The sequence below is a fragment of the Schistocerca serialis genome, chromosome 2 (assembly GCF_023864345.2).
Source record: "Schistocerca serialis cubense isolate TAMUIC-IGC-003099 chromosome 2, iqSchSeri2.2, whole genome shotgun sequence".
Taxonomy (NCBI): Eukaryota; Metazoa; Arthropoda; class Insecta; order Orthoptera; family Acrididae; genus Schistocerca; species Schistocerca serialis.
Window position 1 is genome coordinate 455831915 of NC_064639.1, and position 14975 is coordinate 455846889.

The following is a 14975-nucleotide window of genomic DNA, read 5'->3' on the forward strand; positions in this document are numbered from 1 at the left end:
CAGGGGCAATGAAGATGCTCCTGCATCGTTTTCAAATGGAAATGTTAGATTACCCACAATACAGTCCGCAATTGTCTCCCCCTGAGTTTCATCTCTGGTCACATGAACCGCTGTCTTTGAAGACAACATTTTGACACAGACAACGAGGTGTAGGCAAGCATGGAGAATTGGCGGAAAGCACTGGCAGCTGCCTTCTATGATGAGGCTATTGAAAAGTTGGTACAACGCTATGACAAAAGTCTAAGTCAGAACGGCGACTACGTAGAGAAGTAGCTGAAAGGTGTAGCTAATTGTTACAAGTAAAACATTTCTGATGTTCACTGTGGTTTCAATTTGGCAATCAATCGGACCTTACTTTTGGAATAACCCTCGTATAATGGTAACATTAATATCCTGTTAATTTGAACCTTAGTGTTAACATTAACTAGAAATTGCATTCGTGAGTCGAAACTTTATGTTTAATTATAATTATAGAAGGAGAAGCTAATAAAATATTTTTTTTACTTTGTATTTTTTTATTACCTTAGGATTTTCAATTTTCTGCCTGATGTCTAGCAGCAACCTGTTAAAGACTTTCGATCAGAATGTGATATTCCATTCTGAATCGTAGGCAGGGATGTATAGTCTACATGGACATTGTTTTTACTTCCAGTATTTTGCAAGTTCATTTCACTGAACAGAGTAAAATTACCCCTATTATGAACAACAAATACTATTAGGGAGTAAATATGTTGACATGTAAGTGAAAGACTCCGAAGGGCCCTGAAAAGACTTCTGTAAGAAGCTGCGCTATCAATTTTACACAATAATTTTACTCACATGGATAAAAAGTTTTGTTAACTTGCCACATCAGATTTGAATAAAATCGCAAGCTTTTCATAGCAGCCTCCATCACCGTCACCAGTAATGGTACTGGTGTGGTGTACTGTAGCAGCACATTAAAAGTGAAACTTCCTGGCAGATTAAAACTGTGTGCCCGACCGAGACTCGAACTCGGGACCTTTGCCTTTCGCGAGCAAGTGCTCTACCATCTGAGCTACCGAAGCACGACTCACGCTCGGTACTCACAGCTTTACTTCTGCCAGTATCTCGTCTCCTACCTTCCAAACTTTACAGAAGCTCTCCTGCGAACCTTGCAGAACTAGCACTCCTGAAAGAAAAGATATAGCAGAGACATGGCTTAGCCACAGCCTGGGGGATGTTTCTCATTCTGGAAACATTAAAAGTGTTTCAATTGAATTGATTCTGCATTATTTCTCTTCCTCATGTCCTTGACATTAATGCTACCAAGTTGTGTTCTTGTACTGTAATTAGTTTCCATGTTATAACATGTTAAATATAGAAAGTTTAACTGTAACCAAGCAGTAGTTTTCTTTGATGACAATATCAGTTCCAGTGCACAACTGAATTTCAAAATATGTCTTGTGGGGTGAAAATCAATTACTGCTCCTATCTTGTGCTGACAGTGAGATGGCTTTCATAGAAATACTGAATTATTTCATTCGTAATACAGGTTCATAGTTTTTGTAGTTGCTCATGACCTTTACACGTGCATGCAATAGATGTAGCATCAGCATACAGAACTATCCTTGAATTTAGGGAGCAGTATTTTGTCATTTACATAAATTGACAAAAGAAAGTATCCCAGTACTAAGTCCTGGGTACCCTGTATTACATATCAGTAATGTCAGATCAGTGTGTGCCACTTGCCATTCTTAAGAGTGGAAACTGATTTGTGTTAGATAAGGTTTTATTAAACTGTGAACAATTATCAGCATTATTACCCATCCGTTTTCCCAGAGTATTTACTATCTCTCTCTACAAGCAATTGATAGAGATTAGCTTTCCCATCTATAGCTTATCGCAGAAAGTTCAGTAACACCTTCAACATGTAAGGAATTGAGCACCAACTATTCGCACATTTTGCAACATCACCATAAGGTTTGATATCCCTACTGAAAGACGAGCAGAAATTTTTTGTTAATTGGTGCATAATAAGGTTCTTTTTTGGTACACCGGTGCTCAGTAATAACTGAAACATCTGGTTTATTAAAACATGCTATTATGTCCAAATCATTGTGCTTACTTCCTAGGTTCGTAAAGTTTTGGAAGATGATCTTTGTTCGCAGGTTGCATTGTCACCACATGTTTTCTCTTTTTTTTTTGTTTGTAACCATAAATATCCTCATTAAGTAAATCAGATGTGCTTGTCAAACTGGGAAGAGGACACAAAAAGGTCACACATGTACAAAATAATAATAAAAGGAAAGATTCCAAACGAGTTTCTTACAGCAAAATGTAAAACTTAATTGTTTTTGGATATATTACTTACTTATATCCTTCATTCAAAAACTTAAGAAGGCTGTTAGTTTAGTGTCTTCAAGGCATAATGGTGTTTCACTGAGCATCGCAACAATCAAACCTGAGATAGTAGTGTACTATGATACTACCTATGAAGAAACTGATGCACTGGATGTGAAGTGCACTGTTTAGTCTACCCAGCAGGTGTTCCAGAAGATGGCCCTGCACTATTCTATAGCATCATGAATATTTGTGTGGTATATACATTAGTGATATATTCATCACTGACAGAAAATTTAATAATCACAGTTTTCCTTCAAGTTTCTGAAATGGCAGTTGATGAGATCATATCTGAAGAGACAGCTATCAACCCACACTTTCAGCATGAAGTAGGACTACAATTACCAGAATTCTGAAATGTGGATCTAGTAAACCTAGAGTTGCTTTAGGAAAATAAGTAAGATGTGACATGTGTCCCAGATCAAAGATGAGAAAATGAAAGGTTGCTGTATTAGTTATAGCACACAAATATGCAGTGACTAAGAAGTGTGAAATGACTGTGTTCAAAGCTATGTAGACTTGTTTAATTCCTGGTTTAAGTCATTCACATAATTTCATTGCTGTGTTTCCTGCTGCCATCCATTAATACCAGAATGTCAACAACTACTTTGTTACTTTAAAATCTTCAACATGTTCACTGTGGCTGACACAAAGGTCAATAAGAGCTACTAGCCAAGAGCTTTTAAGTGTCAGCTGCAGTGAATGTGCAAAACAAGAAAATTTTTGCAATTTAATTTAAAGTCCTATTCAGCTTCCTTTTTCAGGCGTGTTTATTTTTAAATATTAAAACTGATGAGAGTTTCATTACAAGACCCCTAATTTTGAAATCTGGATGACATCATCCCAGCACTGCAACAAAATATGCACCATACACAACAGGTTCAATGCAATCTCTCCTCTCCACAAATTTGCACCTCAGATGTGTTATATGTCATATATATGTTATACATCATATAATACTACAGTTAATTTTCCATATATCTGAGCAAAAAGAGTTATTGTGTGTCCATGTTTATCTCATCTAGGCATTGCATCTTTCCCTTAACTTCAGTGTGCTTTACAATAAAATTTGTATGAAAAGTTTTCTGTGTAAATTACCTATTCTACAGCTAATGCTTGTGTAACCCAGTGTGCCATTCAGGTGGGTTTACTGGTGTGTCAACATAATTGAGAGGTTTGGTTTGAAAGGGTTTCTTGAAATATATTCCCACATAAATTTTTATCTATTCTCAGTTGCAAAATATATTACACACTGTCAGTGCCATTTCAATGCAAAGATTTTAAATCATGCTGGGGAATACACCAATAACACAGTTGCAGCATACCTCAGAAATTTAATTTTAGTTGCTTCAACCAATGACAATTATGGACCAAGTCTTGCACTGCCCTGTTTTGTGTATTAACCCGTTGGCTGGCATGAAGGTGCCGGTGGTCACAGCACATTGCTCTGCTGGGGCCAGCACTGATCTCGTGGTAACAACCAGGTATCAGCAATTTTACACTTTAATCTTACCGAGGAAAAATATTTACTTATATTTGATACCCCTTACCATTTCAAGACAATTTTTCGGTTTGTGGTATTTTTATTTAAATGACTACAAAGTTATTCATGAATTCAGTTTTAGATACATATTTAACATAATATATTTAACTGTGTAAAGGATAATTCCTGAAACAGTAATTAGCATTCTAGCTGTATCTTTTTGGCCAAGGCTGTACAGATGCATATACTTCACACTCTAGCTGTATCTTTTTGGCCAAGACTGTACAGATGCATATACTTCACACTAGTTCCTAAACGACTGCTTAACACATTGACTACCATGCTGCTGACAGCAGAGCAGCACACTTAATGCTGTATTCCAGACCTAATCATGTCAGGGCCAAGAAATGCAGAAGATAATCTCTCAGGGAGAGAACTAAAAAGGCCATTTCCAATTATGTCTACCAAGCAAATTATGCTTTGAGTCAGTGATTTCTTTTGCCATAACTGACTAGTGAACACGCATGCCATAGGATGGTGAATATTTATACTTTGCCTGCGAGAAGCAGCTATGCACATAGTCCAATTTATGTTGAAATTATCACCTGGGTATTTTAATTAAATTTGATCTACTATAAGCAACATGATAAAGGAATCAAAAGAAAGACACACACAGAATTAATTTCTTTATTAACAATGCTCGGATTTCCACATCACCATAGAGGTACCAAGCTGGATGCGTTACTCGTTTTTTTACATGGCGAGTTTCCCCAGTAGGCCTATAAACCATGAAACAGACAAAAAAGCTACTTCTCGTTGTCTTCTCTTCCTTGGACTTTCACTTCAGAAACTCTGAAACATCCATTACAAAAACACATTACACCACTCACAAATCTGGATTCAGTCACTGCAATTCATATCTATTTTACTGTCAAAAATACTGACTATGATCAATGATTAATTGTGAACATTCAAAAGTTTTCAAATGTGCAGTTTACTGTTAGAATACAGTTACTACACAATTTTTGATCAGGAAAAAGTTACGATGATTGCAACTTAAATACCGAAGCCATTTATTATGAGAATACGCCGTTACCACAAATAATCCACATGGATGCATTGAAAGAAACTTTACTGAGTAACATAATGCATCAGAATACTATAGGCACAAAGAATGAAATTCTGTACATTTACCATACATTTTACTTTTCTTGCGCATGATAAGATTACTAACGGAAGTTACTTACCGTCCATTGTCTGGAATATAAACTATCCTTTCTTGTCTGCAAACACGTGCTTTTGCAGCAAGTATTATCAATTTTTTTCCGTGATTGAAAAGCTTTAACGCATACAAATCCACAAGACATCAGCATGCCATGTTCAAAGAATATCCGCGTTTCGAAAACTACCAGCGATGTTGGCTTGCATGAGAGACAACGTCATGCCATGATATGACGTCATGATTCCTCGGGGCCCGCGAGACGCTTCTGTGCGTCTCGCGGGCCCTGAGGAATCGCTTCATGACATCATCAGTAAGGCTGAAAGCGTGACAGCGCTGCCTGGTGACTAGACCTGTAAACAACTCTGTTGACGTATGTGACGTCACACGTTGGCCACAGTGTTTGTTCAGACTTGCCATCAGCTATTGTTTTGGAACGTCAAATCAATCCAGATTGTTTGAATGAAGCTTCCATTAACAGAATTAAATGTAGAAAGAAGGTTTGAATGCGAATAATCTGTATTATGGTGACATAATAATCCGCAGCGTAGTCAAAGTTACACATTAGAGTCTTACGTGATTGATTGAAGCCAATTGATAACGAATTATTGATCGAAAGGCAGAGTGATTTATAGCATAACACATATTACGCATTGAGGACAATGTGTATAAATGTTTTTAACGCATTAACTGCTGCTTACCAATGTAGGCTAACTACCACTGAGACGTTTGCAGCACGAATTTGTCTTTGAACCCATACCAGCAGTAGCAAATGCGGAAAAACAAATCAAATATGGTAAAGGATACGTAGTGGAACGCCCATTGCATTTTTTCCAGTTTGTGTACGATATCTGTAAATAATATGCATCAAAACACGTCGGATGATTGTTCATTTTCTAATATATGTTTTTTGGGGATGACCCAGTAGTTTTATTATTTTATTATGAGAAATGCATTAAATGTGGGAAAGTGCATTTAAATACGCCGCAAACAAATATTAGGCAAAGCCACACGTCTGTCTGTTATCACAACCGTTATTTCTCATTCGCTGTGTTCCACAACTGTCGACGAAATTATCGCTTTTCAACCTAATGTAGACCTCAGACTATGCTACAAATAGTTATTACTCCAGCCAAGGTTTCTAGGGAAAGGGGGGGAAGGGGGCGAAATCCAATATAGTGCTCTAGCCCAGATATGTGCTCTTGCCCAGTGTGTGTTACCGATATGCTTAAATTTTGATCGCTGTTTTTCTGTAAACAAACAGCTATATGCCAATCACATCTCCCTGTATGTAGTTTCTCAAAAATCCAGTTTATGTGATCTTAAGATAAAAAGAGCTCAATGAGGGAATATTAATAGATCTAAGCAGTAAGCCTACTGACATCTCCAAATTGTAAGACTGCTATAGATGCAAGTCACTGATTGTCAGAGTGTATCAGTGGGACAAAACATTTGAAGTAAATCACAAAGCTTAGGTTAGTTCAACTATTACTTCTTAATGTAGTAGGCAGTCACAATTTTCTTCCGTATTTTGATGTACATACATACTACACAAGCAACCAAATGGTACCTGGTGGAGGGTACCTTGTACCACTACAAATCATTTTCTTTCCTGTTCCACTCGCAAACAGAGAGAGGGAAGAAAGGCTATCTACCATCCGAACCCAGATTTCTCATGCCTTCTAAATTTTCTCAATAGTGTTGTACAAAAAGAACATTATTTTCCCTCCAGGGATTCTCATTATACTCACACATAGTTTGAAACTACTGGTAACCTATATAGCATCCAGACTCTGAGTTGCTTCAATGTGTTGCTTAAATCTGACCTGGATCTCAAACATTGGAGCAGTACTCATGAATGTGTCACATAATTGTTCTATACGGGTGGTGTAAGTGATCTTCCCCTCATTTCCAGTCACAAACTATATTCATCTTCCCAGAGGAAAGAAGTAACAACCCTGAAAGCTAGAAAGGTTTTTTTTTCTTTGTTTTAAGTGCTGTTTTTCTCTCATACTTTGTACAAGTCATTTCATAATTTTACAATGAGTACTGTCAGCTGTTCATATAATGGTAACATTAAAATCCTGTTAATTTGAACCTTAGTGTTAACATTAACTAGCAATTGCATTCGTGAGTCGAAACATTATGTTTAATTATAGTTATAGAAGGAGAAGCTAATAAAATATTTTTTTTAGTTTGTATTTTTTTATTACCTTACGATTTTCAGTTTTCTGCCTGATGTCTAGCAGCAACCTGTTAAAGACTTTCAATCAGAATGTGATATTCCATTCTGAATTGTAGGCAGGGATGTATAGCCTACATGGGCATTGTTTTTACTTCCAGTATTTTGCAAGTGCATTTCACTGAACAGAGTAAAATTACCCCTATTATGAACAACAAATACTTTTAGGGAGTAAATATGTTACATGTAAGTGAAAGACTCCGAAGGGCTCTGAAAAGACTTCTGTAAGAAGCTGCGCTATCAATTTTACACAATAATTTTACTCACATGGATAAAAAGTTTTGTTAACTTGCCACATCAGATTTGAATAAAATCGCAAGCTTTTCATAGCAGCCTCCATCACCGTCACCAGTAATGGTACTGGTGTGGTGTACTGTAGCAGCACATTAAAAGTGAAACTTCCTGGCAGATTAAAACTGTGTGCCCGACCGAGACTCGAACTCGGGACCTTTGCCTTTCGCGAGCAAGTGCTCTACCATCTGAGCTATCGAAGCACGACTCACACTCGGTACTCACAGCTTTACTTCTGCCAGTATCTCGTCTCCTACCTTCCAAACTTTACAGAAGCTCTCCTGCGAACCTTGCAGAACTAGCACTCCTGAAAGAATGATATAGCAGAGACATGGCTTAGCCACAGCCTGCGGGATGTTTCTCATTCTGGAAACATTAAAAGTGTTTCAATTGAATTGATTCTGCATTATTTCTCTTCCTCATGTCCTTGACATTAATGCTACCAAGTTGTGTTCTTGTACTGTAATTAGTTTCCATGTTATAACATGTTAAATATAGAAAGTTTAACTGTAACCAAGCAGTAGTTTTCTTTGATGACAATATCAGTTCCAGTGCACAACTGAATTTCAAAATCTGTCTTGTGGGGTGAAAATCCATTACTGCTGCTATCTTGTGCTGACAATGAGATGACTTTCATAGAAATACTGAATTATTTCATTTGTAATACAGTTTCATAGTTTTTGTAGTTGCTCACGATCTTTACACGTGCATGCAATAGATGTAGCATCAGCATACAGAACTATCCTTGAATTTGGGGAGCAGTATTTTGTCCTTTACATAAATCGACAAAAGAAAGTATCCCAGTACTAGATCCTAGGTACCGTGTATTACATATCAGTAATGTTAGATCTGTGTGTGCCACTCGCCATCCTTATGAGCGAAAACTGATTTGTGTTAGATAAGGTTTTATTAAACTGTGAACAATTATCAGCATAATTATCAGCCGTTTTCCCTTAGTGTTTACTATCTCTCTCTACAAGCAACTGATAGAGACTAGCTAAAACAAATCTGTAATTTCAGATGGAGGTCTGTCTATATCTAAAATTATGATTCCTTTCCCATCTATAGCTTATCGCAGAAAGTTGAGTAACACCTTCAACATGTAGGAATTACATCTTTGAGCACCAATTATTGCCACTTTCTGCAACATCACCATAAGGTTTGATATCCCTACTGAAAGATGAGCAGAAATTTTTTGTTAATGGGTGCATAATAAGATTCTTTTTTGGTATACCAATGCTCAGTAATAGCTGAAACATCTGGTTTATTAAAACATGTTACTATGTCCAAATCATTGTTCTTATTTCCTAGGCTCGTAAAGTTTTGGAGGATGATCTTGGTTTGCCGGTTTCATTGTATCCACATATTTATTTATTTATTTTTTGTAACCATAAATATCCCCATTAAGCAAATCAGATGTTCTTGTCAAACTGGGAAGAGGAAATAAAAAGACCACACATGTACAAAATAATAATAAAAGGAAAGATTCCAAAAGAGTTCCTGACAGCAAAAAGTAAAACTTAATTGTTTTTGGATATATTACTTCTTATATCCTTCATTCAAAAACTTAAGAAGGCTGTTAGTTTAGTGTCTTGAAGGCATAATGTTGTTTCATTGAGCATCACAACAATCAAGTCTGAGATAGTAGTGTACTATGATACTACCTATGAAGAAATTGATGCACTGGATGTGAAGTGCACAGTTTAGTCTACCCAGCAGAAGATGGCCCTGCACTGTTCTATACCATCATGAATATACCTATACATTAGTGATATATTCATCACTGACAGAAAACTGAATAATCACATTTTTGCTTCATGTTTCTGAAATGGCAGTTGATGAGATCATATCTGAAGAGACAGCTATCAACCCACCCTTTCAGCATGAGGTAGGACTAGCAACTACCAGAATTCTGAAATGTGGATCTTGTAAATCTAGAGTTGCTCTAGGAAAACAAGTAAGATGTGACACGTGTTCCAGATCAAAGATGAGAAAATAAAAGGTTGCTGTATTAGTTATAGCACACAAATATGCAGTGAATAAGAAGTGTGAAATGACTGTGTTCGCCGGCCGCGGTGGCCGAGCAGTTCCAGGTGCTACAGTCTGGAACTGCGCGACCGCTACGGTCGCAGGTTCGAATCCCGCCTTGGGCATGGATGTGTGTGATGTCCTTCGGTTAGTTAGGTTTACGCAGTTCTAAGTTCTAGGGGACTAACGACCTCAGAAGTTAAATCCTGTAGTTCTCAGAGCCATTTGAACCAACCATTTTTTGGCTGTGTTCAAAGCTATGTAGACTTGTTTAATTCCTGGTTTAAGTAATTCACATTATTTCATTGCTGTTTCCTGCTGTCATCCATTAATTCCTCAATGTCAACAACTACTTTGTTACTTTAAAACCTTCAACATGTTCACTGTGGCTGACACAAAGGTCAATAAGAGCTACTAACACCGTGCTTTTAAGTGTCATCCACAGTGAATGTGCAAAACAAGAACATTTTTGCAATTTAATTGAAAGTCCTAATTCAGCTTCCTTTTTCAGGCATGTTTATTTTTAAATATTAAAACTGATGAGAGTTTCATTACTAGACCACTAATTTTGAAATCTGGATGACATCATCCCAGCACTGTAACAAAATGTGCACCATACACAACAAGTTAAATGCAATCTCTCCTCTCCACAAATTTGCACCTCAGATGTGTTGTATGTCATATAATACTACAGTTAATTTTCCATATATCTGAGCAAAACCAGTTCTTGCGTGTCCAAGTTTATCTCATCTAGGCATTGCACCTTTCCCTTAACTTTAGTGTGCTTTACAAAATTTGTATGAAAAGTTTTCTGTGTAAATTACCTATTCTACACCTACACGTACAGCTAATGGTTGTATAACCCAGTGTTCCATTCAGGTGGTTTACTTGTGTGTCAATATAATTGTCAGGTTTGGTATAAAAGGGTTTCTTGAAATATATTCCCACATAAATTTTTTAGTATCTATTCTCAGTTGCAAAATATATTACGCACTGTCAGTGCCATTTCAATGCAAAAATTTCAAATCATGCTGGGGAATATACCAATAACACAGTTCCAGCACACCTCAGAAATTTGATTTTAGTTGCTTCAACCAATGAGAATTACGGACCAGGTCTTGCACTGCCCTGTTTTGTGTATTAACCCGTTGGCTGGCATGAATGTGCCGGTGGTCACAGCAGACTGCTCTGCTGGGGCCAGCAGTGATATGGTAACAACCAGGTATCAGCAATTTTACACTTTTATCTTACTGAGGAAAAATATTTACTTATATTTGATATTCCTTGCCATTTCCAGACTATTTTTGGGTGTGCAGTATTTTTATTTAAATGTCTTACAATACGAAACGATTAAATGACTACACAGTTATTCATGAATTCATTTTTAGATACATATTTAACTGTGTAAAGGATAATTCCTGAAACAGTAATTAGCATTCTAGCTGTTCTTTTTAGCCACAATTGTACAGATGCATGTACTTCACATTCAAAGTCCCTAAATGCCTGCTACAGCAGAGCAGGACACTTAATGCTGTATGCCTAACCTGGTGGTGAAACATCCATTACTAGTGATGTCAGGGTCAAGAAATGCAGAAGATAATCTCTCAGGGAGTACTATAATCTAAAAACGTAAAATTATAACTAAAAAGGTCATTTCCAATTATGTCTACCAAGCAAATTATGCTTTCAGTCAGTGATTTCTTTTGCCATAAATGACTAGTGGAGGAGGAGGAAAGTAGTGTTTAACGTCCCGTCAACAACGAGGTCATTAGAGACGGAGCACAAGCTCGGGTGAGGGAAGGATGGGGAAGGTAATCGGCCGTGCCCTTTCAAAGGAACCATCCCGGCATTTGCCTGAAGCGATTTAGGGAAATCACGGAAAACCTAAATCAGGATGGCCGGAGACGGGATTGAACCGTCGTCCTCCCGAATGCGAGTCCAGTGTGCTAACCACTGCGCCACCTCGCTCGGTAAATGACTAGTGAATGCACATGCCAGAGGATGGTAAATATTCATACTTTGCCTCTGACAAGCAGCAAAGCCATTAGAAACAGTTATGCACATAGTCCAATTTATGTTGAAATTATCACCTGGGTATTTTAATTAAACTTGGTCTACTATAAGCAACATGATAAAGGAATCAAAACAAACACACACACACTGAATTAATTTCTTTATTAACAACGCTCAGGTTTCCACATCACCATAGAGGTTCCAAGCTTGATGCGTTACTCGTTTCTTTACATGGCGAGTTTCCCCAGTAGGCCTATAAACCATGAAACAGACAAAAAGCTACTTCTCGCTGTCTTCTCTTCTTTGGATTTTCACTTCACTTCAGAAACTGAAACATCCATTACAAAAACAGATTACATCACTCACAAATCTGGATTCAGTCATTGCAATTCATACCTATTTTACTGTAAAAAAATACTGACTATGATGAATGATGTAATTTTGAACATTCAAAAGTTTTCAAATGTGCAGGTTACTGACGTTAGAATACAGTTACTACACACTTTTTGATCAGGAAAAAGTTACGATGATTGCAACTTAAATACCGAAGCCATTTGTTATGAGAATACGCCATTACCACAAATAATCCACATAGATGCATTGAAAGAAACTTTACTGGGTAACATAATGCATAAGAATGCTATAGGCATAAAGAATGAAATTTCTGTAGATTTACCATACACTTTATTTTTCTTGAGCATTATAAGATTACTAACGGAAGTTACTTACCGTCCATTATCTGGAATATAAACTATCCTTTCTCCTCTGCAAACATCTGCTTTTGCAGCAAGTATTATCAATTTTTTTCCGTGATTGAAAAGCTTTAACGCATACAAATCACAAAACCCGCCATTATACACACGCACCCACAATGCATTAGCATGTCATGTTCAAAGAATATCCGCGTTTCGAAAACTACCAGCGATATTGGCTAGCGTGAGAGACGACGTCATGATTCCTCGGGGCCCGCGAGACGCTTCTCAGCTCTTTCATCTTTGTAATAAATGCTCTTTGGCGACTTGTGACGTCATTGTTCAAAGCCGACGGGTTGTATCCCCTGCTGCACTAGACCCGGAAAAAGTTACGATGATTGCAACTTAAATACCGAAGTCATTTGTTATGAGAATACGCCGTTACCACAAATAATCCACATAGATGCATTGAAAGAAACTTTACTGAGTAACATAATGCATCAGAATACTATAGGCACAAAGAATGAAATTTCTGTAGATTTACCATACATTTTACTTTTCTTGCGCATGATAAGATTACTAACGGAAGTTACTTACCGTCCATTGTCTGGAATATAAACTATCCTTTCTCGTCTGCAAACACGTGCTTTTGCAGCAGGTATTATCAATTTTTTTCCGTGACTGAAAAGCTTTAACGCACACAAATCCCGCCATCATACACATGGCATCAGCATGCCATGTTCAAAGAATATCCGCGTTTCCAAAACTACCAGCGATATTGGCTTGCATGAGAGACAACGTCATGCCATGATGTGACGTCATGATTCCTCGGGGCCCGCGAGACGCTTCTTCGCAGATATGGACGTAGTACGAACTTTGGCCAACAGATGGCACTGTTAACCGCGTTTTCTTGTCGCTACTTGCGAATCTTAGTTGCGACTTGTCACGGAAATCGCAGTTAGACTCGATACCGTATCGCAGAGATGGACGTAGTACGAACTTTGGCCAACAGATGCCACTGTTCACCACGCTTTTTAGTTGCTACTTGCGACTCTTAGTTGCGACTTGTCACTGAAATCGCAGAAAGTAGTGCTAAATTCGACCAATAGATGGCTCACGTCTTTGAACGTGAAATACTACTTGCGACTGCTAACTGTGACTGAAATCGCAGTTAGATTCTGTAAAGTTACTACTGTGATATCTGTGACTTCTCAGTCACTGTGATTTCTAACATACGCGATTTCCTGCCCACCACTAGTACAGACGTACAGGTGAACTGGTAGATGATTCACTGGACTGGGCGAAGTCCACCAAATCATGAACTGAACTTTGGTAGCAAATGCCACTGCAGTCAAACGCTCTTGTACGTGCATACTGCATATTGTGAGTTAAAGTTAGCGGTGAAAGATGTTGAATGCGGTAAGAGCGGTGTTTTCCGGGGCTGTGATTTCGCGGAGTAAGTTCGCTATATGTTTTGCTCCTGTTCTAAAGCTTAGGCTCGCAATACACCTAATGAGAAAAAAAAGGAAAACTTGTTTCTTCAGATTTCAGCTAGAATATTACTGGTTTCTCATAACTGGTTTCGAAGAGGTATTTCAATAAACAGGGTGCCACAGTGTATTACAAAACAACAATAGCAGAAAAATGGATGGAGACGCGTTCAGGGAGTTTACGAGCAAATCCTTAAAATCGGAAACTCTCGTAGAGGATACGGTTGCGCTATAAACATAAATGTAACTACGGGGCTAATCGCATATTCTGCCAGTTGTAGTGAATGAAATTTTGGGAGAACCTAAGACCAGAACTGTACTTTGTTTTTTATTATGCTATTAAAACGCCTTGGTTGTATATTGCACGCCTATTTTTATGTGTGTGTGTGTGTGTGTGTGTGTGTGTGTGTGTGTGTGTGTGTCTTCTTTATCTACAATTACATATGCGGCTTTTGAAGATGGTGAGAACTTTAAAATAAATCATCCAAGCACTTTAATTGTACAGTGATACGTACAGTAGCTTAAAAGTCATTTTATTACTAGTAGTTAAGTTTAGTGTTATAGAGGAAAAGCGAAGGAAACACAATATTTAAGTTACTAAGAAACCAAAGGTATCTTGCGAGAGGTAGAAGTGCTGTGTATTAATACAGAAAGACAATTCCCCACCCCCTCAAGCCCAATCATAGTTCCTACAGAAACAAATAAATAGAACAAAGTTTTATATATTCCCTTTAAGGAGCACAATGGTTTTATTATATGGAATTTAACTTTCAATTAAACAGCCCTAATAAATATAATGCTTGAAATCCAGTTTTGTGTGTAGTTTTCATTACAAAGTTCGCAACTGTTAGTACACAACAGAGTATAATAGTGCCATGTGAATGTGTTATAGTGATCCAAGAAACTACTACTACTACTACTACTGCTGCTACCACTACCACAGTCTAACATAACATTTTAGACTGTACTACTACTACTACTACTACTACTACTAACACTACTAACAGCAGCAGCAGCTTTGTTCACCCGTAGATCTCTTTGTACAAGGATAAAGGACATGTCAAAGTATTTACAAGATTATATCAATTTAAAATAATCTAATTCGTATACACATATATTTACAGACTTCTATGGTAGTTATAGACAATCATTAGAT

The 14975-nt window shown here is 37.5% G+C and overlaps 1 protein-coding gene and 1 long non-coding RNA gene across 9 annotated transcripts in view; one reads left to right on the plus strand and one right to left on the minus strand.

The window, feature by feature from the left end:
* Window positions 1-14975, plus strand: part of LOC126457347 (delta(3,5)-Delta(2,4)-dienoyl-CoA isomerase, mitochondrial) — a 93610-nt gene that overhangs the window by 16276 nt on the left and 62359 nt on the right. For 2 of the 7 annotated variants that reach the window (XM_050093569.1, XM_050093570.1), the window contains exon 1: window positions 13568-13785. The exons of 2 other annotated variants lie outside the window; for them this stretch is intronic. In XM_050093569.1, the coding sequence (XP_049949526.1) occupies window positions 13737-13785 (49 nt within the window). In that variant the 5' untranslated portion in view covers window positions 13568-13736. Of the gene's footprint in view, window positions 1-13548; window positions 13786-13950; window positions 14063-14975 lie in introns of those variants that run through there. 3 more of the 7 variants (XM_050093571.1, XM_050093572.1, XM_050093574.1) reach the window with 3 other exon arrangements.
* LOC126457349 (uncharacterized) lies at window positions 4518-12923 on the minus strand. Of its 2 annotated transcripts, none has more exons than XR_007585462.1 (2): window positions 12874-12923; window positions 4518-4696 (listed from the first exon to the last, which is right to left on the minus strand). It is a non-coding gene; the product is annotated as an uncharacterized LOC126457349 (long non-coding RNA). The 2 variants fall into 2 exon arrangements; XR_007585461.1 differs by lacking the exon at window positions 12874-12923 and adding an exon at window positions 5039-5088.